General features: G+C 35.6%; 2 protein-coding genes across 6 annotated transcripts in view; one reads left to right on the top strand and one right to left on the bottom strand.

Moving 5' to 3' along the window:
- LOC142352235 (nucleoporin p54-like) overlaps positions 1-25,103 on the top strand; it is a 608,913-nt gene that overhangs the window by 214,753 nt on the left and 369,057 nt on the right. The window lies entirely within an intron of this gene.
- LOC142352231 (nephrocystin-1-like) overlaps positions 1-25,103 on the bottom strand; it is a 181,398-nt gene that overhangs the window by 60,386 nt on the left and 95,909 nt on the right. For all 4 annotated transcript variants that reach the window (XM_075404688.1, XM_075404686.1, XM_075404687.1 and 1 more), the window contains exons 2-4: positions 7,352-7,419; positions 7,190-7,275; positions 7,001-7,124 (exon numbers count right to left, since the gene is read on the bottom strand). In XM_075404688.1, coding sequence (XP_075260803.1) covers positions 7,001-7,124; positions 7,190-7,275; positions 7,352-7,411 — 270 coding nt within the window. In that variant the 5' untranslated portion in view covers positions 7,412-7,419. The remainder of the gene's footprint in view (positions 1-7,000; positions 7,125-7,189; positions 7,276-7,351; positions 7,420-25,103) is intronic.

Raw genomic sequence — 25,103 nt, forward strand, 5'->3', positions numbered from 1 at the left:
TAAGGCAATGAAGATGGTCTCAAAACAATGGCGATAGCATTGCAGCTCTGGGGTGCCAAAAAGCACCGGATTGAACAACTGGAGTCAAGCTAAAAGGAAATTTTCCAGATATGGCATAAAACACCCCCCCCACACACACACACACACACACACACACACACACACACACACACACACACACACACACACACACACACACACACACACACACACACACACACACACACACACACAAACACACGCACAATTCAACTAATCAGAAAGCGATAGGAATTATTTAAAAAAAGCAAAAGAAAAGCATCGAAAATATTTAACTTGGGGGGGGGGGCGCCGATGGCAAAATGAGAGTACAACATACCTAAATTGACGAGAACTCCAACGATTCAAAACTTACAGTTGAAAAAGTGTCAGAACGTGCCCTAATATTGTATACCTACATCTCCTACTTTAACTGGATTATAGGTTTCTAACAAGTACCGAAAGAGTTAAAAAGAGTCAAAACGAAAGGCGAGTTTTCTACCAATATTGAACTTTAATCGAAACTTGTTCCCATCACATTTGCCTAACTAAAATTGATGCATGTAAGAAATATATGTAGAGTAGTTACGGTAGTCCCCATACAATTAATCATTCTCAGACCCATATTCTGGTCCTTCGAGACGCCGATGGACATAATTCATCGAATAAGCTGCAACTGGTTATCACTTTACTTTAAAAGCGCCTCAAGGCGTCAAAAGAAAAATACGAAAGGTTTGCTTATTTAATCAAGTACCACAGAAATACCAAAGCAAACACTCGAAAAATGCTATCCAGCTTAAGAAAAAATAATGAAAGAGCGGTAGCTCTTTCATTATTTTAAAAATATTTTAAAAAATATTTATATTAACATAGCCGCCAGATTTCCAGAAAATAGCCGCAATAACTTCGTAGATCTGCAGTCTCAAAAAAACAGTAAAAAAGACAGACCAAAAAAATTCGTCTTTTCATTGAAGGCTGATGTTATATATATTTTGAATAAAAATCCGTATAAGTTTTTGCTGCCCCTATTAGCTGCTCTCAAATAACCTTCATTTAGAGTGACACACACACCCATTTGACCTTGTCTCTTTGAATTAAAGTAAATAAAAGTCAATTTCAAAGTGAGGAAGTCTTTTTTAAGAGTGAGGTAAGTCAAGTGTGACCAAAAATTTAATCACGCGAATGAACGAAAAAACTCGATCCACTAAGAGCGAAAAATGACGTCACACATGCAATTCAGTTGAAATTGCATGAACGAATGAACAAAAAGTGGCTGTGACGTCATATGGTCGTAACAAAAATCGCGACGACGAAATAAAAAAAATAACCGGAAGAATTCCGGAAGCGACTCGAAGCGTCAAAACTTCACTAACAAAACAGTAATTGCATCGGAAGCCACTACCTTTTGTGATAAACCAATAACTACTTCTCCAAGTCTGCTCTAAAAATTGGTGAAATTTAAACCACTGTCAACAAGAGAAACAAAATGCAGCGAAATTTTATATTATTGAAAACGTTTGGTAACGTTACAAATTCAAAATAATTAATGTGGTCGAAAACCTGATAATCTGAAAAATCTGACAATATTATCATTAGCCCTCAAATAATTCATGATTCTAATCTGAAAAATATCGCGAAAGCAAAGGGCAGATAATAATCTTAGAAACTAAGTTAAATCTTTTCAAAAAAGAAAGCTCAAATTTAGGAATCAGAAAACACCTTTAATTACATTTCTAATCACTGCGATTAAGACAACACACACCTGTTACTTGTTGTACATAAGAGAGACAACATGATTTCATACTAAATCAAAAATAAAATTTATCATAGAAAAGACATAATAAGCAGCAGAATATTCAAAGGCAAAAAATCGTTTAAATTAGTACCAAGGCCGGAAGAAAGCTGCGGTAAATAGTCATAAGTGGAAATTTTGGAAAAGGCTTGCCATCAAACTCTCAGTACTGCCATATGTTGAATGAAATCACTTGCAAACCAAAGAAATGACATAACCTAAGAAAAAGCTGAAATCATTCAATTTTTACACCTGAAAAAGTCAATATATCGAAAATAAATGTAGGTTCCGGGACAAAGCTAGCAAGATACTAACTAGAATGTGAAGAATATGGACACAATGTAAGAAACACCGTATTTGTATTGATTTTTCATCGAGAAATGTTAATTCTTTTTTTTCAAATGCAAAAGCATAGGTTCGCGAGAAAGTCCACACAATTTGCAGATATACAAATGACAACGCTAATCTTTCTTCGACTTGTTTCTTCCAAATAATGTCATTTCTACTAACACTTAAGGCCTCTTGATCATTCAGAGCGAATTTTGGCAAGGCGTAGGACTACATGATAGGGTAAACTGTTTGGAGGAAGAGGGTTTTGAAGCTATTGCGAAGTATCACTGGGTCTTTCTAAACAAAAATGAACTGTTACATAGATTCAGTCTCAAGTACAGCATTAAGTATTTAATTAGTAACTGCTGCCTATCCCGGAACAAGATGAACATCAATTATGAACGTTTTTTCACTTTTGCGATAGTAAATTAACATAGCTGGCAGATTGCCAGAAAATAGCCGCAATAGCTTCGTAGACCTGCAGTCTCAAAAAAACAGTAAAAAAGACAGACCAAAAAAATTCGTCTTTTCATTGAAGGCTGATATGTTATATTTTGCTTGAAGTTATTGCTGCCTATATTAGCTGATCTCAAATAACCTTCATTTAGAAAGACACACACCCATTTGACCTTATCTCTTTGAATTAAAGTAAATAAAAGACAATTTCAAATTGAGGAAGTCATTTTTGAGAGTGAGGTAAGTCAAGTGTGACAAAAATTTAATCACGCGCATGAACAAAAAAACTCGCTCCACTAAGAGCAAAAAATGACGTCACACATGCAATTCAGTTGAAATTGCATGAACGAATGAATAAAAAGTGGCTGTGACGTCATATGGTCGTAACAAAAATCATGACGACGAAATAAAAAAACATAGCCGGAAGAATTCCGGAAGCGACTCGAAGCGTCAAAACTTCACTAACCGTAATTGCAGCGGAAGCCACTACCCTTTGTATTAAACTATTATCTCACTGCCTCTCCAGGTCTGCTCTAAAAATTGGTGAAACTTAAACCACTGTCACCAAGAGAAACAAAATGCAGAAAAATTTTATATTATTGAAAACGTTTGGTAACGTTAAAAATCCGAAATAATTAAGGTCGTCATAAAACTGATAGTCTGAAAAAGCTGACAAGGTTATCAATTGCCCTCAAATAATTCATGATTCTAATCTGAAAAAGATCGCGAAAGCAAACGGCAGAAAATAATCTTAGAAACTAAGTTAAATCCTTAAATCAATTAAATATTTCAAATTTGAGAACAGAAAACAACCATAAATACACTTGTAATTACTGCAATTAAGACAAAATACAACACACACTTGCTCCATGTTGTACATATGCTAGACAATATGATTTCATACTAATTCAAAAATTAAATTGATCATCGAAAAGACATAAGCAGCAGAAGAATATTCGAAGGCAAAAAATCGTTTACATTAAAACCAAGGCCGTAAGAAAGCTGCGGTAAATAGTCATAAGTGGAAATTTTGGAAAAGGCTTGCTATCAAACACTCAGTACTACCTTATGTTGAATGAAATCAATTGCAAACCAAAGAAAGGATGAAAATCTAAGAAAAAGCTGAAATCATTCATTTTTAACAACTGAAAAAATAAATATACCGAAAATAAATGCAAGTGCCAGAACAACGCTAGCAAGATACTAACTAGAATGTGAAGAACATGGACACAATGTAAGAAACACCGTAACAAAAATAATTTCTTGATTTTTTAAAGTTAAAAATCAAATTAAAAAGTCAAGAAAAAGGAATACATTTCATTGTTCAGCATTCGAGACATCGAAAAGACAACGGGTCATCCGAGAAAAAATCCATCCTCCTGAACAGAATAAAAAAAATAAAAAGCAGAATTCAAACATACGAAAAATTGGCACATTTCGCAAAAAAAGGTCAAAAAATTTTAAGACTGCATTTATGAAAATAATCTTAACTGATTTTCAAGAACTTAACGCCGAAAAATGAATGAATTTTTATTGAAACGAAACTAAAGTCCCTTATATTGAATAAAAATATTATTTCTAGTAATTAAAAACAAAACAAACAAAAAACTGACAAAATTGGAAAAAATTACTACCAAAATCGGATTAGCATATGTACAATTTTATAAAACAAAATTACATCGAGATAGAAAGAGGAGTTGATTAAATGGATTATAAAAGGGAGTTGTTATATTAACTGATTTTTGACAAAAAGACGGCTGAAAGATCCAAAAATGAAGATATTAATAGAAAAAGGCCACAAAAATAACTAAAAAATAAAGATACATAAGCCAATTTTGAAATTGAAACGCATTTTCAGGCTCTGCAAAACACTGTGGTATCAATTTCCGAGGTTTACATTTCAATATAAAAGGGAGTTGTTATATTAACTGATGTAAACTTAGACGAAAAAACGGCTAAAAACGGTTATCTATATGTGCCATTCAGTCAAAAACTACTTTTCAAAGTCAAAAAGTCATTCACTAAACGCCGCGCATGATCAGAAAACTTCTCTCGCTCAGAAAAAAATTGTTCACACGGCAATTTTTCTCACTTTCGCTTTTAGGTCAAAACAGCGTCTGAACGAATAGTACTTCCGGTAAAAAAAAAAAAACATAGCCGGAAGAATTCCGGAAGCGACTCAAACCGTCAAAACTTCACTAACAAAACAGTAATTGCATCGGAAGCAACTACCTTTTGTGATAAACCAATAACTACTTCTCCAAGTCTGCTCTAAAAATTGGTGAAATTTAAACCACTGTCAACAAGAGAAACAAAATGCAGCGAAATTTTATATTATTGAAAACGTTTGGTAACGTTACAAATTCAAAATAATTAATGTGGTCGAAAACCTGATAATCTGAAAAATCAGACAATATTATCATTAGCCCTCAAATAATTCATGATTCTAATCTGAAAAAGATCGCGAAAGCAAACGGGAGATAATACTCTTAGAAACTAAAATCTTTTCAAAAAAGAACGCTCAAATTTAAGAGTCAGAAAACACCTATAATTACACTTCTAATCCCTGCAATTAAGACAAAAAACAACACACACACACACCTGATTATGTTGTACATATGCTAGACAACATGATTTCATACTAAATCAAAAATAAAATTGATCATAGAGAAGACATAAGCAGCAGAAGAATATTCAAAGGCAAAAAAATTGTTTAAATTAATACCGAGGCCGGAAGAAAGCTGCAGTAAATAGTCATGAGTAGAAATTTTGGAAAAGGCTGGCTATCAAACTCTCAGTACTGCCTTATACTGAATGAAATCAATTGCAAACCAAAGAAATGACGAAAATCTAAGAAAAAGCTGAAATCCTTCATTTTTACAACTGAAAAATCAATATACCCAAAATAAATGTAGGTGCCAAGACAAAACTAGAATGGTACTAACTAGAATGTGAATAATATGGGCACAATGTAATGAACACCGTAACAAAAAGACATTCTTAAATTTTGAAAGAAAAATCAATTTAAAAATTCAAGAAAAACGAATACATTTCAGTGCTCAGCATTCAAGACGAAGAAAAGGTAACTAGTCATCTGATGTAAAGATCTATCGTCCTGAAGAGAACAAAATATAGGAAAAGGCAGAATTCATAAATACGAAACATTGAAACATTTTGCAAAAAAAATGGTCAGAGAACTTTTAAGTTCAGACTGCATTTATGAAAAAGTTTTAACTGTTTTTTCAAAACTTAAAGCCAAAAACTGATTCAATTTTATTGAAACGAAATTGAAGTCCCACATGTTGCACAAAAAAACTATTTCTAGCAATTACAACCAAAATACAAACAAAAAACTGACGAAAATGGGAAAAAAAACTACCAAAATCGGATTAGCATATGTACAATTTCATGAAACAAAATTACATCGAGGTAGAAAGAGGCGTTCAGTATATAAATTATCAAAGAGAAGTTGCCATATTAACTGATTTCTTGACAAAAAAGACGGTTAAAAGATCCAAAAATGAAGAAATTAATAGAAAAAAGCCAAAAATTAACTGAAAAATCAAGAAATGTGCCAATTTTTAACTTGAAACGCATTTTCAGGCTCTGCAAAACACTGTGGCATCAATTTCCGAGGTCAACATTTGAATATAGTATCGAATAAACTTTATTTCTACAAGAGACCAATTTAAAAGCAAAAAAATTGGGCCACTTAGACGAAAAAACGGCTAAAAACGGTTATCTATATGTGCCATTCCGTCAAAAACTACTTTTCACAGTCAAAAAGTCATTCACTAAACGCAGCACATGATCAAAAAACTTCTCTCGCTTAGCGAAAATCTGTTCACCAAGACAGCTTTTCTCACTTTCGCTTTTAGGTCAAAATGCCGCGTGAATAAATCTACTTCCTGTAAAAAAAAGACCGAGAGAAAACCAATACTCCTCTTCGAGTCGTAAAAAAAACCAAGAGAAGGCCAATAATAGCCCCAGCTATCGCTTTGCGGCTATTAAAAAACAAATCTACTTAACTGTTGCTTTTTATCATCATCAAAATGGGATACTAGCAGCAAAAACTTTCGCCAATTACAAAACAAAAAAAGGTAAGTAAAAGAAAGTCCCGCGCCTAAAAAGGGTAGTCGGAGGCGGCAAGTCAATCCCGACAGCAGTCAAAATTAGAAAGAATTAAAAAGGGGTCAATTAAAAGAAAGTCCCTCCCCTAAAAAGGTATTCGGTCAACTCGGGGGCAACAAGTCAACTCCTATGTATATTTATAAATTCTGACAGTCAAAAATTAAAACATCGGATGCGAAAGATAGAGAAAAGATATGATAAATAGCAATCAAAATATAATATGTAGTGATCTACATTTATAAGTCAGGCAAATAATTCATTAAGATCACCTACTGATGACTTTTGACACAACTCCAACTCAGTTGTCATTTTCTTCTCGAAATCCTTTTCATTGTCGTCTTCGACATCTCCTAATTCCTGCTTGGCATCTTTGAAGGCTGGGTAGGCATCATGACACCTTGAAACATTATCAATATGCACAATATCTCCGATTGTAGATTACATCTTTCCAACAAAACTTACTTTTTCAGAGACTCCTCAAACTTAGCCTTATTTTTTTCGTTGACAGATTTGACGAGTCGTTCAACATTTCTGACTTCATTGTCAATCTAAACACAAAAATGAATATCAAAAATAAGTTATTGGTTTTTAACAAGTATCTAACAATTTAAATTCATACGAAACCTTTTTTCGTGCAGCAGTGGACGCCTTAATTTTATCGTCTAGAACTCTCTTTTTCCCCATGAGCAGCTCTTAAAAAACGTTCTCCTAGATGTTAGCTGAAGTTTGAAAACTGGTTCTGCATAACTTACAGAGGCACATACGGTTAGATCAGCCATCAAACTGTATCCTTGGAGGTTGTAAAGGGGTTAGTTAAACTTATATACATTCAATATTTTGTTTTTTCTTTTGACGAAAAAATGGTCAAGCGAAAAGGCTATCAATAGGAGATAGATTTCAGTAGTAGTAGTAGTAGTAGTAGTAGTAGGAGAGTCTTTAGGGTCGGAGCCCTCGGGTGTGGAACCCTTCAGTTTTCGTTTGGCACGAGTTTTTTCATTGGTTTGCAGATTCCACAGTTGCATAGAAGTCTCCAGGTGCAGCTGTCGAGTTCGTTGTAGCTTCTGTGGAAATAGTTTTGGTACATCTCTGTCAGAAGTTTCTTCGTCATATGACTCGGCCACACCAGTAAGGAAAAGGACGAGTAAGAAAGCTACTCAAGAAACAATTTTCGATAATAATTCAGTAGGGATGCAATACGTGGTGATAATCTACGTTTTCGCTCAGTATGGATTTTCTCCGTAATCTCCGGGCCTGATATTTGACTTAAAAAGTTAAAACGTAAACAACAACATAGCAGGCAGATTGACAGAAAATAGCCGCAATAGCTTCGTAGATCTGCAGTCTCAAAAAAAGTTTTAAAAAAAGTCAGACCAAAGGTAAGTCACGTGTGACCAAAAAATTAATCACGCGAATGAACAAAAAAAAACTCGCTCCAAGAGTGAAAAATGACGTCACGCACGCAAATGAGTTGAAATTGCATGAACGAATGAAAAAAGCAGATTTGAAGTGGTTGTGACATCATATGGTCGTAACAAAAATCGCCGTGCTACCGCTGTACGGCTATTAATAATGTAAAAGAGTGCCAATGCAAGGTTCAACTTCGAGAAAATTTAATTTTATTAATTAATTAATATTATTTTTAAACTTATTAAACCTTCTTAAATGGTTTCATATTGTGTAATGCCTGGTACACGGTCAAGAATGGCCTCAGAGCAAGATGAGACCTTTTAACGTTGCAGCAAAGCAACAGAACAGATTTCTGTGCTTGCTGCCACAAATGGGCAAACAGAGATTGTATGGTTTATACAAAAGATGAGTTCCAGTTGCTGAAAAAATCAAGAAACTTGTTAAAAAGCTAAACCAATAAAGTTTAATTAAAAGTTCCATTACAATACAAATGTTTTCGCTATATATAGCAACATCAGGAAAAATGCAACTTAAAGTTATTCTACTTACATTTCTAAACAGCAAAATAAAAGGTTCTCGGAATAATGTCTATCGGTAAAAAAACAAAAATTTCTGAAATTTTGTTGTCCAATTTTAAATTTTCGTTCTCAAGATGATTGAATTTAGCTTTTTTAGCGTTTTTTGTGACTTTCTACAGTTTCCATAACCTTTGGGACAAATAAATGTTTTCAGTTGCTAATATGTAATTATCGAATTGAGCAACATGAAAACTGTTGACTTGTATCTCAGTGTCAACTCCTGGCTACTGTACTCATCGCGCGTGTTCAGTATTGGCTTCCTCTGTGCTATATGTAACGCTTCCAGTGTCATGAGTCACATTGCACTCATCTATTGTACGCCAATAGCAGCCTCCCGTGCGCAATATGTATTATCTTTTGTAATTGAGCGTGGTACTTGTTTAAAATACAAGGATTGAGGTTTAATTAATAAGTAGATAAAAGCAGAAGAGAATTGTTTCACATAAATGAAGATCTAATTGCGTGATTAACTCTGAAGGTAGGTTTATTATTCAATGAATGAGTTTTATCCTCAGTTTTGCCCGTACCCAATATCGGTTCTATCACCGTGGTAAATTAACCTAGTAAATACTGATATGTCACAATTGTTAGTATTGCTCGAAACCCGAGCTTTGTCTATTTCAATCTTTCGACACCTATCAAGATTGTGTCAGTCATTAATCAAGTAATAAATTAAAATTTAAACTAAATCTTTGACCTTGAAACCCAAGGTTTTTAGTACACCCTTTTTTTACATACGTGTGACACTCACACTGCCCCCCTCTCAATAAGAATAGAGTGTGCCACTCACTCACATAAAATCAAACAAATTTTACAGCTCTTGATGCATGATCGTTTTAAAATACAAAAAGTTTGTACTTCTCATATAAAAAGTTTAGGTATCAGTTTTCGTCATTCATGACTTTCTCTGCCTCATCCAGCCCGAAATTGTTGTACGCTTCTCGCGCCCCATCGTTCATCAGTATTTGGCAGGCTCGATTAATGGTCTTGAAAAACTCCTCATCTCCACCAGCATCAGGGTGCGTCAACAAGCTCATTTTGTGGTAGTGTTTTTTGATCTGATCTTTTGAAGCCGAACTTTTTACCAACAAAATCTCGTACAATGTCGTAGGCCGGTTCATTACATTTTTATTTCGAATCTCGAATAAACACTTCTCTGTGGCCTTCGTTTTGGCTTTCTCGTTCTTCAAAGAATGCATTTGTCTATCAATTATAGTGTCTTTCCTTCGGCACTCGCTCACCAAGTACTGGTTATAGTTTTCCAACTACTGAAGCTCTGACCTCAATTGGTCATTCTTTTTCTCCATTTTCTCCAGGGCTTTGCTCTTTTTATCAGTATTGACTTTTAGATCGGCCAACTCCTGCTTAAGTAAGTCGATTGACTGCTCTTGTTCGGCATTTCTAGCTGCCGCCGCCTTTAGGTTATCTCTTAGCGCCCCACACTCGGCGCTCAGTTTTCCCAATGCTTCTCTTGTTGCCTCTTTGGCTTTGTCGCAATGTCTGTCTAGTTTTTTGTCGAAGCTCGACAAGATCTTTTTGGAGTAAAGAGTTTGTACTCCTCAATTTCTCTAACTGCGCGCACTGGTTTTGCAGTTCCACTTCAGTCTGCAGAGCTCGGGACCGAATATTGGCGGGTGCCAGAAGTTCTAGTGTAGACACCTTCCGAGTCCGTGACAGACAAGATTCCACTCGATACACTCCCGGAGAAATCTCCGAAATAACTTTCCACAATTCTGGCATATAGTACTCATATTCACCAATTTGTGGGGTCTCACTGCCTGCTATGTTTAATAGAAACCATTTTTGCTTCTAAAGTTCTTCAATATTTTCAATCTTGATCTCAAGACTTCTTCCTTATTTTTAATGGTCTTGACCTCAAGACAAATCTTTTTCATTTTTTTTGGTCTTGAACTCAAGACAACTAATTTTAATTTTTTTTGGTCTTGAACTCAAGACAACTAATTTTAATTTTTTTTTGGTCTTGAACTCAAGACAAGTCATTTTCATTTTTTTTTTCGTCCTGAACTCAAGACAAGTCATTTTCATTCTTTTTTTTGGATCTTGAACTCAAGACAACTCATTTTCATTTTTTTTTCACAACCGACTCTTTCAGAGACTCTTTCTCTTCAATCATTTTCCTTTGTTCTCGACGCTCATTCATTAATTAGAGTAGTTGATTATACATACGTGTTCCCGTTGCAGGGTCGAGATTCCGCAACAGTTGTTGCCAGGAGGCTCCATTAATGACTAATCCTAAATAGATGAACGATTTAGGAAAATTTTTCACAACTTGGAATATGAGGTACACTGTTAAGACTGACACAGCAATATCCTTATCTTTTAACCAAACGTATGAGCTTTCACTTTTTAAGTTACGAAAAATTGTTATTTCATTTGTTAGAAAAAATTGTTTTTGGAACTAAGCGTTCCAATGAATAAAATTTTCATGACTGTATTTTCCATCCGAATCTCGGAATGCTTCCCGACTAATAATTCCTTTACTATTATGGCGAATTGTTCGAGCAATTTGACTCTGTTTTACGTCTGATATGGAGAAAAGGCTGCGATGCAGGTTTTCATCACTTACGTTTAAGTTATTATTCATCGACCACTGATATATCTCACGATTGAATTTCTTCAGCGTTTCTCCATATTGTTGAAAACTGCCGTCTTCTAATTTCACAACATTTGGGTACAGCGGGTTGCATGCAGCGATTATATAATTATGATACAAAATTTTTGTAATAGGGTCCATATACCTAAAAGAAGAAAAATTCTGACCATCTACTAACACAGGAACTTCTTCTTTGCAAAAAGGAAGTTTAGTTATTGTTGCTACCATCTTTGCACATTTATGAACATATAACACAGATCCTGCTCTTTCTACGTGAGTTCCTTTCTCGAAGAGCGTTACCGATGGACTAACAATGTTTTTTGATAATTCAATCATAGTTTGAATTTTTAGTCGTTGAATCTCGCATTGGAGCGTTCTAATTTTCATAAAAAAAATTCTCTCTCCTTGAGAAGTTCGAAATTCAAGGTGTCAACAACGCTTGAAAGAAACATTTCCATGGTTATTTTAAGATTACCAGTTTTCAGTTCTGAACTTTCCTCGGAGTAAAAAACACCTGGAACTCCGGTTGTTTTCACTTGCTGTCCACACAAACTAATTGCTTTTTCCACTAAGATTTGTAATGCAAAATCTTCATATTTGTTTTTGTGTAATATTTTTTCCGCTGATAAAAGTGGTCTTGTTGTTACCAAAAATTTTAAAAGGGTCCTCCCTATTAAAATGTTTGATCGTTTGACATGTTTGCTCACCTCGATTTTCAAAAAAATAGTTTACTAAATCGTCTTCAAAATATGTGGTTTTGATCAAAAACAGTTTTCGAGAAACCTAGGGGATCCTTAAAGCTTAAGAGGTTTCTTTGTATGAGCTTTCCCCAATTTGTTCCGATGTAAAGTTTTGCATTGATCATCACATTTCCAATAAGTTTTACTCCTGTAGGTGAAACCCACTCTACAGGCTCAGCATACATAGCACCTTCACGATTTTTTTTTCATGAAGCTCTGGCTAAGCTCCTCGGCATACGTAGTTTCACTTGCTCGTTGTAAAATCTTTTCCGTTACTGAATTGTTGACTTTAAAGGTTTTATCTCCAAAACCTGGTAAAGCAAAGTTTTTGTTTTGCCAAATGCTCCTACAGGTTCCTTCGTTTAATGGATATATGGATTTTAAGAGTCTTGAGTTTTTGGTAATAAAGACAACATCGTCATATACATTGCTCTTTTTAAGTGCAGACACAGTATATGTCGCTTCATACATGCAAAATCTTAATTTTATCTCGGGTTGAACCTCAGCATATATCAAACTACCTTCTTCTATTGTTTTCGATACTCGAATTTTGTTATCACAGTTTGTACTGTAATCCAAAGAATATATTTTTGTTTATACGATATTGTCAAAATCATAGCCGTATAATTTAATACAAAGTGAAGGAGAAGCAAAAACGGCTAGCAATGCCAGATACAAACATAGTGATATTCCATCTCACGATGCTCCAGACGAACTCGTCTTTCTTTTCGATTCCATTATTTATTTCTGGATTTTCCTGAAACAAAAACATCATCAGTTTCCTGGCTGCTAAAGTACTCCTCATCTTGCTCAGTAAAGTAATTTTTTAATCTCTCAGGCACCGATTTTAATCGACTGCTAGACCTTGTAGCCATTTTTGGTGTCTTGGTATTACTATTAATCTTTTCTTCAGTACTTTTTGTTTTACTACTACGTTCCTGTTGCTTTTTTTCTGGTTTTGAAATTTTTGTTTCTGCTGGTTTTCTTTCAATGTACTCGGTAGCTTTTGATGAAGTTGCACCTCCTCCCTCGGGAACATTTTGTGCCTTCTCTTGCCCTTTAGAGTTTTCTTGCACTGATTCTTTAGCTTCATTCTCAGGCGTTTCATTTGTAACATTTAGTGAATCGTTAGCATCCTCAGCTTCGGATTGATTTTCTGTGTTTAGATTGTTTTCACTGTCTCTTGATGATACTATTTCAATTATATCGCCATCGTCTGAGCTGTTCAAATTGCTATTCTTTTGCTCCTTACTGGTTGTTTTTCGTTTCGCCTGAGGCTCAGGTGTGAATGGTTTTTCTCGTGTTTTATATTTTTTCAGTCGGTCATAATGAACCTTGATAGCTTTCCTCGTCTTTTTATCTTCTAGCTTGAAATTCAAATCGATTATAATTTCAACAATTATGTATGGTCCTCTATAGAAAGAAGTAAGTTTTCTTGTTTCTCCTTTTTTAATCGTTGGGTTGAAAACTAACACTTCTTCGCCAACTTTATAGCACAGCCCATACTTACTGCAATCATAATACGACTTCTGGCGTTCTTGTTCGACATCCATATACTCTCACATCAACTGGTGTGTTTCCTGTAGTTTCTGTTTCATCGTGAAAACATAGTCACTTGGTGTTGCATATATTGTGGTCTGTGGTGTGCTATAGATGCAGTCTATAGATAGCGACAGTGGAAAACCCATTACCACAAACGCTGGGCTGTATCTTGTTACACTATGAATTGATGATCGATATGCCATCATCGCTAAAGGTAGAAAATTAGTCCACTCGTGTTGGTATTGTCCTATATATTTGGAGAGGCATTCTTCTATTGTTCGATTTGTTCGTTCAATCATTGCGTTCCCTGGTGGGTGGTAGGATGTGGTTGATGTCTTCTGAATTCCTAGTTCACTGCAAAGACTACGAAACAATTTAGACATGAAGTTTGACCCTTGGTCACTGTGTAGATTGACTGGACAGCCGAATATTACTATCCAGTGTTCAACAAACGCTTTTGCCACAGTTTTTGCCTCTTGATTGGGCAACGCTACAGCTTCGTACCACTTACTGAATTGATCACCGATAAGCAAAATGTACTTGTTTCCCTGAGACTCGGGAAGTGGACCCATGATATCAAGAGATACTTGCCAAAATGGATGACTAGGTTTCCATTTTGAGAGTGAATGCCGATGTTTCTGCTTAGTGCCTTTCCTTTTAGGCAAACGTCACAGATTTGTATCCAGTTTCTTACGTCCCTTCTCATGCACGGCCAATAAAACCTTTCGCAAGCTCTTTTGTACGTTTTCTCAATACCAAAGTGTCCTAAGCTAGGCGAATCATGCAACAGCTCAAGAACGTTGGACACTCTACCCCAGGGTACCAGCATTTGGTAAACAGGTAAACAGTTTCAAAGTTAGGTTCTGTTTGGTCCTTGTTTTTGTGTAAGAATTGCTCCGATGCCTGTCAACGATACATCGGTAGTTAATTTAAATTGATCCCTATCGTTTGGATATCCTAAAACTGGGGCTTCTAAAAGCTTTTTCTTCAACTCTGCTACCGCACTTGTGCACTCTGTACTACATTCAAATTTATTTGATTTATTTAGTAACCTGTAAAGAGGTTCTGCTGTTTTTCCGAAACCCGGAATGAATTTTCGATAGTAGCCCACAAGGCCCAGAAAAGCCCTGACATCTTTTAGGGATGATGGTTCTTTCATTTTTTCTACCGCTCTTACTTTCTCTGGTTCGACCTCGACACCACTCTCAGATATAATATGTCCTAAAAAGCTGACGCGCTTTTGGAAGAAATTGCATTTTGATCCTATAATCTTTAATCCATTCTCCGATAAACGTTGGAAAACCAGCTCTAACCGTTTAAGATGTTCTTCGCAATTTCTTCCGAAGACGATAACGTCGTCTAGATAAACTAAAGCCACTTCGTAAGAGAGACCTGCAAAAATTAATTCCATTAGGTTTTGAAAAGCTCCAGGTGCAGAAGCTAGTCCCATAGGGAGCCTCTTCCACTTATATAGGCCCAAAGGTGTAATAAAAGCTGTTACATTTTGACTCTCTTCTTCCAGCGCCATTTGAAAGTATCCCGACAGAAGATCAATGTTTGAGAAGTACATGTTTCCCTCCAGTGAATCAATAACCTCATTAATTCGCGGTGAAGGCCAGCATGTTTTCTCTATTTGTTTGTTTAGACCACGGTACTCTACAACTAAGCGGTAGGTTCCGTCTTTTTTTGGTACCAGTAATGATGGTGCTGCCCAATCAGAGTGTGTTGGTTCGACTAAGTCATCTCGTTCCAAGTCTTCGACAATTTTTTTGATGGCTTTTCTTTTCTCAAAGCTCATGCTGCCGTATGTACGTCTGAATGGCACAGCATCATTTTTTAATTTTATTTTATGATAAATTCGGTCGCAAAATCCCATATCATTTGAGTTTCGCGAAAATATCACTTCATATTTTGTGCAAAGTGACCTCAGTTTTGTCATTTCCTCACAAGACAAGCTCATTGAACTTCAGTTCACGTGTTTCTCGAAATCGAATTCGTCCCTATGCTTTTTATTATTGTCAGGGTTATTTTGTTGTACTCTTGAAATTTTTTCAATGTTTTCTGCACATGCGATTCTCGCATTTTTGTAAACTTTCTTTGATACTAATGTAGGGTTCAGAGCTCGAACCCATACGACATCATCAACCATGTCATTCAGCGATCTCGCTATTAATAAGTGTGATTTGTCTTCAAACCCTTTCATGGGTTCGACTATAATTTCTGTTTGCTGTGTTATGTTACCTTCTTCATCGATAATTTTGCATTTAATGAAACCCTCGCAGCGACGAGGTAATTCGTGATCCTCAGCAGCAATTAAAAACAGATTCTTATTACTTCGTTGGGATGGGGCCAACTGTAATGGTTTCCCAATCGCCCCGCAAAAAAGTTCGTTCTTTCTGAGATTTAATATACAGTCAAAATTGTACAAGAATTCCATGCCTAATAAACAAGGCGTTATCTCAATTCTGGTCACTAGAAATTTAACTGTTATTTCACATGTAAATTTCTGAAGTTGAATTTGAATATCTGTTGACCCCATTATAGGCATTTTTCCGTTATTGGCAGCTATTATATATTTATTGCACATTCTGATCTGGCTCGGTTCCCCAAATTGCTTGTAGAGTGTGTCGCTTATAATATTAACACTACTTCCACTATCAATTAAGGCCATTATCAATTTGTCTTTTATCATTATTTTTGCAAACAACGCCTCCACTGGGCTGTTTCCGCCACGCAAGGTTTTTACGTAGCTAGCTGAAAATGAAGCCCTGCCATTTCCAGCTAATTCTCGTTTAAATACGGACAATTTCGTTTGAAGTGATTTGGGCTCCCACATTCAAAACAATTTTTGCATTCCCTAGATGCATGGTTTCGCTGACCGCAACGGCGACCTTTTTCTTTCTGGAAACTCACCGCTGCCTTCGACTGCTCGGCACGACTCTCGTGCGATCGATCTCGGCTACTGTTCTCTCCTCCCGGTGTTAGCGAACGCGCTCTACTTTCAAAATTGTTTCGTCTATGCTCAGCGCTTCTTCTAGTATAGCTATTATTATTTCTATTTCTATCTTCGTTCTCTCTTGAACTTCGCTGACTACCGCGCAGAAACTCTTTTGGCCGCGCTCCTTGCGATGAAAACTTTTGATTCTCTTGCCTATTAGGTTGATTAATCTGCAGTGTTCGCACTAAATTGTTAATCGAATTAACCAGTTGTGTGTTTTCATTCGACTGGATGGCAGAAATCCGCGGCTCATTATCCTCCTCCTCAATTCTCGTGACTGCTTCAATGTGTAGTGCTCTTTCTAAAGCTTTCTCTAAAGTCATATCCGCGTCACCCAAGTTCTTTCTCAGGTCGAGTCGCACCTGACTATTTTCTATGCCTTCGAGGAATCCCCTCAAAATGAGATGTCCTCTTATTTCATTAGACTCCTGAGTGTATGCTTTCAAGGCTAAAGTTTGCAAATCACCGAGAAAATCTGTTAATTTTTCACCAGGCTGCTGGACTCTCCTAGCTAGCCTCCCCTGGAACACTACTGGTTTCTCATTATAATGTTGTCTGAAAGCCTTTACGGTCTCGTCATAACTCTTTCTAGTGTCCTCCGAAAGTGTACGATATGTACGAAAGTGTACGATATGTACGAACTTTTAGGGAGTACTCTCTTGATAGTTCCAAGATGGCAGTTGTTGTCGAATCCCGACAGCAGTCCACAATTCCTCTTCCGGGTCGTGATGTTAAGACGTCGAACTCGAGTTTAAAAATTGGTTTTCAAACAAAAAACAGATTTCTCTTGAAAATTAGTACAACGCTCAATGTTATTGGGTGGTGGTTTTCTATTTACTTTTAATCTCTGTCGCCACTATAGCAGCCGCTCGTGCGCAATATGTATTATCTTTTGTAATTGAGCGTGGTACTTGTTTAAAATACAAGGATTGAGGTTTAATTAATAAGTAGATAAAAGCAGAAGAGAATTGTTTCAAATAAATGAAGATCTAATTGAGTGATTAACTCTGAAGGTAGGTTTTTTATTCAATGAATGAGTTTTATCCTCAGTTTTGCCCGTACCCAATATCGGTTCTATCACCGTGGTAAATTAACCAAGTAAATACTGATATGTCACAATTGTTAGTACTGCTCGAAACCCGAGCTTTGTCTATTTCAATCTGTCGACACCTATCAAGATTGTGTCAGTCATTAATCATGTAATAAATTAAAATTTAAACTAAATCTTTGACCTTGTAACCCAAGGTTTTTAGTACACCCTTTTTTTACATACGTGTGACACTCACACAATCAAAAGCGCGTGATGTGCCACAACATCCGCGTACATGCTGACCTACTAGTGAGACTCTGCGATTTTCTGCCATCCACGTGGTTATATGTCTGCAAGTTTACCAGATATAGATGGAATTGCATCCACTACTTGAAATTTCGTATACCATTTCCGATTTTAGACGCTGGTCAAAACTGGACTCAATTGATGGTAAACAATCTTTTAATTTCCGTGTTGTGTAAATCACTGTAAGATGCGTTATCATTTTGCAGTTTTTCCTTGAGTCTAATGATTAATTGGCCTCTATACTGTAAGAAAAGTGTGAGTATTTCCTTCTGCTTAAGCTTGTTGTGTGAATTGTGCTCCGCTGCTGTTTTGGCGGTCTTTTTATAAACACCTTAAAACTTTCCAACTGTCTGATTAACAATGCCTGTCTTCCGGATATTGTTTTTTTGCCATATTTTTTTGTAATCTTTGAGGCTACGTCAAAGTCATGCCAGCTGCTTGTAGATCAAAAAAGCCTAATAATTGTACCCTCTACAATGATTCTTTATGCTGGAGGGGAGCGCAGCTACGGCAGTTTAGAATTGTTCCAGTCTCTGTTTGTTTGGCAACATTTACAGGAGACTTTTTTTCTCATCAACGTAAACTGCCATATCCAAGAAAGCTAGTTTATGTTTTTCTTTGCTTTTTTCATTGTTAAATTCATATTTTTGTTCAAAAAATTTCATAGTTGAAGCAAATTATTGAAGTTGTCTTTTACTGTGCGAAATGTTATCTGCGTATCTTCAAATACTATTCGTTTTCTAGTTTGGTTATCAGTTGGTGTTTTTCACATTGAAAGCATTTCAAAACAGCATTCCCAATTTTTTCGTATCGCTCCCTAATTATATTTTTACATTTTATGATATACTAGTGCTCAAATTTTTCACACTCGACGGTGTTTTTTCTTTCTCCCAAGCTCATCTCATCCCCAGGACTGAGTTTCTCTTCAAAAGTTTATATCCAAATATTGGCCAAGATAACTGCCATGGAGTTCCCCAATGCCAAGTTGTCTTTTTCACAGCAACAGTGTCCAATACTTTTAAAACAAACATTTGCGAATGATGAAGTGTCGATCTTTCAATATCGGAAGGGTTGTCCCTAGAGAAAAGACATCGAAGAGCAAATTCGATGGGTTCTGCGACGGGGACATTGGTGTTTAAGCTTTCGACGTCTAGTGATACAATTTGCTTAATTGCCTCATACTACAGATTTTTGAATTTTTATCTGGCAATAAGGCTCAATGTTTTGATGTTGGCTCCCGGCACCTTTTCAAAAAGTTTAAATTGTTTCAAAGGTTTACTGGAATACATAAAACAGGGCGCCTTGGCGTATTTTCTTTGTGAAGACATTGTGTTCATCTGTGCAAGAAACACTGTATTCATAGCAGGAAACAATGTGCAGAAAGCAAAAAACATTGTGTCCATCTCTGCCCCATATTTACCATCATCCAAGTAGAACATGGCTAGCAATGCAATATCCCGTGAGCTGAAGCAGAATGTTTCCCAGCACAAGCGTACAAGTCAGTCTCAAAAAGAGAAAGTTTTAGAGCTTGGATGAACTATGCCCGAAGCAAGAGCGGGTATACTCGTCTATATCTAAGAACTCAAATGTTTATGTGCTCAAATTAGGGTTCAGTGGATTACTTGAAATTAGAAAAGCCAAATACTAACAGATTAGACAGATTTGTGCATGATGAGAAGCTACTACTAGATGCTGTTAGTAGCCTCGAGTAAGGCGGACGAAATAACCAGCTTTTATAAGCTCGTACCAAATATGACCAAGCAAATTTTAGGAAAAGACAGCAGTTGGTACTTGAGAGACAAATTATTAGCTCGTGCATAGTTGATTCAACAGTGGGATCTTAATGTTTATGGCAACAATTACAAGCTTTTTAACAACCAAAGGGCAGCAGCTACTTAAAAATTGACAAGAGCCTACAGAGTCAGATGATAATGGTCAAGTTTCATAATAAGAAACGGTGTTCTGCATTTTATAAACAAGAGACTTGTACAAATTGGCGATTGATTGAAACTCGACCAAGCAAAATCTGTGTTTTTTGCTGAAATGTACTCAGTTTGCTCGAATTGGAAAGGAGAAAATTATTTGCCATTTTTAAACCATTCCTGACTTTGACTTTATCTGCGCATCTGAATCGAGGTGATAATATTGCGGATGCAGATCTCTTTTTATCAAACTTTCAGTGTTTTTGCTCCAACAGGAGAAATTCGACAATTTTTACAGCTCATTGCGGAACAATGATTTGTGTAAAACGTACTCTCGATTTTGAGAGAAATATTCTTGATTAAGATACAAATTGATCAGTTATTTCATGCTTGTTATCCCTTGCAAACGAGAGTCTATCCTTCGTCCATTAGCAAATATGTGTATAGCCAGAGCGCAAAAATTGATTTTTTTAACATAATCAAACCATTTTAGGCTATTTTAGTCTAATCTGCGTCCATTAGAAATATGTGCATAGCAAGAGCGCAATAATAGATTTATTTTTTAACATAATCAAACCAAAAAAAATATCGGATGAATTCGTAATTCATGTAACTGTTTTTCCAACCATCAACTGGTCAATCTTGTAATCAGGTCATTCAATTGAAACGACGTTCTCTAACATAGTTGATGCAATTAACTTGATGCAAATTGTATTTTTATCAACTTCAGCAAGAGTATTTTTAGATTCGATCCTTACGCGCAAAGATGTACCGATTTTTAAAATGACAAGAATTTGAAATCTCAAATATATTTCAAATCATCTTCCCACGTTTTGAAGTTTAGTTTAGAACGTTTTAGCCCTATCAGGGAAAAAGTCTTTGAGCAAATTTTTTAACATATTTGCAATGGATATTATAATCAGTTGCTCTCTCGGGTGTTGTTAACTAACAATTTTAGTAGCTGTTGCTGGTCAAATTGAAATAAAGCATTGGTAAAAGTGTCTGGAAGATGATCTGGAAGCTTGTTTTCCAGAAAACTACAAGAGTATTTTTGCGCCCATGAGTGTCTCAACAAAATTCGCACTTGTTCAAATGTTTGAAAATAGCGTAAAAAAATACCAAGAGCAGCTCCAAAGCTCAACTTCTGGTTGAAAAATGGAGATTGATTCAATCAGCGACAAAGTTGGATACCAAACAAGGCCCTTTACTGGAAAAAGCACAACCAAGCTTTTTAAGCGTTTCAGGGCTTTCCATAGCACACCTGCCTTGTCAAACGAGTCTTCTAGGCTCTTTTGCAGATGAAGACAAATCGAAAGCAATTTTATCTGCAAGTTTTCTTGTTTGTCAAAGTTACATCTTCACCTCATAAAGAGAGCAAGATATCTGAATGCAATGACAGAGAAAATTGCTATTAGCTAAAAGGAATTAAATAGTATCAATTCTAACTTAGACACGAAAATAGTTAAGGTTCTGATCAACTACCACCAATTATATTCACGAAATTAGGTTTTTTCTTGAGTCACTCTAGCTCAATATTTTGGCAAAAATTTCGAGACTTAAACCATCACTGGTTTCTGCTATAGTGAGACATCTTTCAAATTTTTGACATTTCATTGGAAATTTCAAGTGTTTGACTTTTTTTGCTTCTGTTTATCCGGTCAATAATTTTAGAGCGGTTAGTTTTTAATCAACTTAATGAGCATTATTCACTTTACCTGCATATATCTCAATCTGGCTTTCTTCGAAGAAATTGATCTGCAGTCGTGAAGTTACTAGTTTTTCTGCACAGAGTCAATGAAGGTGTCAAGCAGCAAAAAGGTGACGAATATTATTTTTACTTATTGTAGTAAAACATTCGATTGTGTAGATCATGGAATTTTAATGAACACAATTTCCAAAATTTCCAATTTCCAATCGTTGCCTTTCAACGTCAAGAAAACAACTCAAATCAAAATTGATAAAATAGATGAAATCTTTTTTTTTAGAAAAAACACCATTGAATAAGCTACACAAAACGACCTAGGCCTTTATTTCAAGAGAGCTATAATGGATTTTGCATATCGGTAAAGAATGCGCCAAGGCTATTATGGTGGTTTTTATGATCCAAAACAGTGTCTTTTGTCTACAACACAAACGCGACTGAAGCTCCTCAATTGAATGATCATACCAATTTTAGTTTACACAGTCCTCTGTTATATTTTAAGCCAATTTTCATGACAAAACTTGAAAATTTTCAAAAAGGAGTAGGTAAACGCATGAGCTACGGTGAAAGGATAGTCAACATAGTAAAAACAGATAAAAAACTCCTAATTTTATATACATTTTTATATATATATATATATATATATATATATATATATATAAAATACAAAGAATAATTATAAAGACCTCGTTTCAAATGATCAAAATTTGAGACAGTTGGAACCAGTCAATCTACAGCCCTACAAAATCAGTCAAATAAAATGCAGACTCAAGTGTTGGTGGACAGCAGCAATATGTGTACAACAATTTAGAACAATCTAGCAAAGGCAATAAAAATTGTGATGACCACATCTTTTGGCTAACAGCTCCTGCGGTGAACAATTTAAAGACCTTTTTGATCAAAATAATAAAAAAAAATTGATGCAATTGTCACTACTGTAAAATGCAACGACAAAGTTGAAGTGACGGTTGTTGAAGTTGGACATTGACCAATATCCGGACGAGGCTTTTTCAAAATTATGTCTATCTTTGAATCAGACAAGACAAATAAATAAAATTAATCAAAATATTTGTCCTATAAAAACTCAAATAGCAAATGATTTTCCTGATCTCATCTCCCGGTTTTGCTAAGTCACGCACACAAACCGTGAAATCATCTTTTCAGCAAAATTTCACACCTACGCATCACAAAATCCGACGAACTTCTAATAATCTACTAGACATAGTCAACACAGAACTTCAAAAGTTAATTAATGAACAGCAAATTGTAAAGCCTAATAGAGATAGACTGTCTGGGATACAAAATTAGTCGATGTGGCATCTTTCCATTAGAATCAAAATTATCAACAAATCTAAAACTATCAGCAGCTAAAATTTTCAAACAATTCCAACCCACTATAGTTTTCATATTAGGTGCATTACTGCGGAAATGTCATTCCATTTTAGCAGAAAAATGTCGCCCCTTTACGTCCATTACTAAAATAAGAACACTAAATTGAATCGATGAGAAACTAGAAGCAACTTTCCAACACATTAAACTCGGGTGCATAAGCAACCGAAAACACACACTATAATCCTAATTTGGAAACGTGGATCAAATTCGATGCTTCACTCACGGGACTAAAAACTGCGTTAGAACAGCACACTCCGATTTTCTGGCAAACAGTAGCATTTGCATCACGTTGCCTCGGGAGTAATGGAGAAAGATATATTGTCAACGAGTTGAAAGTTTTAAGAATGGTTTGGTTTGTAGAGTACTTTAAATACTAAACTTTGGTCATTACAGATGATAGAGCATCACTGTCTTCCATGGACGAGAATCACTCAAACACATTTTATAATTGTAGACTAACACGTTGATTGAACCAATTACCACCGTCTGATTTTAAGAAAGAACACATCCCGGTTGCCAAATTGGGACTAGTAGACTACATTTTGCGCCAAAGACATCAACAAGCGAAAGTCTTAAACAAATTGGAGACTCAAAGGAGGGAGCAATTTAATTTCTGCAGTCAAACTAGATGTCAGCTATTTGAAAAAAACTGTTTAATTCCAATTTCTCTTCTGTAAAAGAGAAAATCCCAAGGATATTAAACGATCTCTTCCTCAAAGTGAAACCAGTTGAGTTTTTTGAGCAGCACCATGAAAAATGAGTTGTGAAGAGTTTTGATTTAGCATTATATACTTCAATTTTCCTGAAGGTTAGTCAGGAAACAATAGTTGTTTGTATTGGTCAAACTTTCATTTTTTTTCATTTTCCATTTTTCATTATTTTGTATTTAGCATTGGTTATTTTTAAATGCCGAAACACATACAATGATTTCCTGCTATTTTTTTTAATCGAAGCAGCTAACCCTTCTAGTTGTGACAAACACTTTCAATTTTTGTCAAGGAAGCAGAGAAAGTAACCACGAGAAAAACTGAACTATTGACTAAAAGATAAAAAAAAACGAATGATATTGAAAATGCGATTGCAATTTACATTGCTGAGCACGCTCCGAAGAGGTAATGAAACACTAACAATAACTAACAATTTTAGTAGCTGTTGCTGGTCAAATTGAAACAAAGCATTGGTAAAAGTGTCTGGAAGATGATCTGGAAGCTTGTTTTCCAGACAACTACAAGAGTATTTTTGCGCCCATGAGTGTCTCAACAAAATTCGCACTTGTTCAAATGTTTGAAAATAGCATAAAAAAATACCAAGAGCAGCTCCAAAGCTCAACTTCTGGTTGAAAAATGGAGATTGATTCAATCAGCGACAAAGTTGGATACCAAACAAGGCCCTTTACTGGAAAAAGCACAACCAAGCTTTTTAAGCGTTTCAGGGCTTTCCATAGCACACCTGCCTTGTCAAACGAGTCTTCTAGGCTCTTTTGCAGATGAAGACAAATCGAAAGCAATTTTATCTGCAAGTTTTCTTGTTTGTCAAAGTTACATCTTCACCTCATAAAGAGAGCAAGATATCTGAATGCAATGACAGAGAAAATTGCTATTAGCTAAAAGGAATTAAATAGTATCTATTCTAACTTAGACACGAAAATAGTTAAGGTTCTGATCAACTACCACCAATTATATTCACGAAATTAGGTTTTTTCTTGAGTCACTCTAGCTCAATATTTAGGCAAAAATTTCGAGACTTAAACCATCACTGGTTTCTGCTATAGTGAGACATCTTTCAAATTTTTGACATTTCATTGAAAATTTCAAGTGTTTGACTTTTTTTGCTTCTGTTTATCCGGTCAATAATTTTAGAGCGGGTAGTTTTTAATCAACTTAATGAGTATTATTCACTTTATCTGCATACATCTCAATCTGGCTTTCTTCGAAGAAATTGATCTGCAGTCGTGAAGTTACTAGTTTTTCTGCACAGAGTCAATGAAGGTGTCAAGCAGCAAAAAGGTGATGAATATTATTTTTACTTATTGTAGTAAAACATTCGATTGTGTAGATCATGGAATTTTAATGAACACAATTTAAATTTTAATGAACACAATAAAGACTAAAGTCCAAATGAACACAATTTGGTCAAACTTTCATT

Source organism: Convolutriloba macropyga, chromosome 13 (genome assembly GCF_964194025.1).
Source record: "Convolutriloba macropyga chromosome 13, txConMacr16.3, whole genome shotgun sequence".
NCBI lineage: Eukaryota > Metazoa > Xenacoelomorpha > Acoela > Convolutidae > Convolutriloba > Convolutriloba macropyga.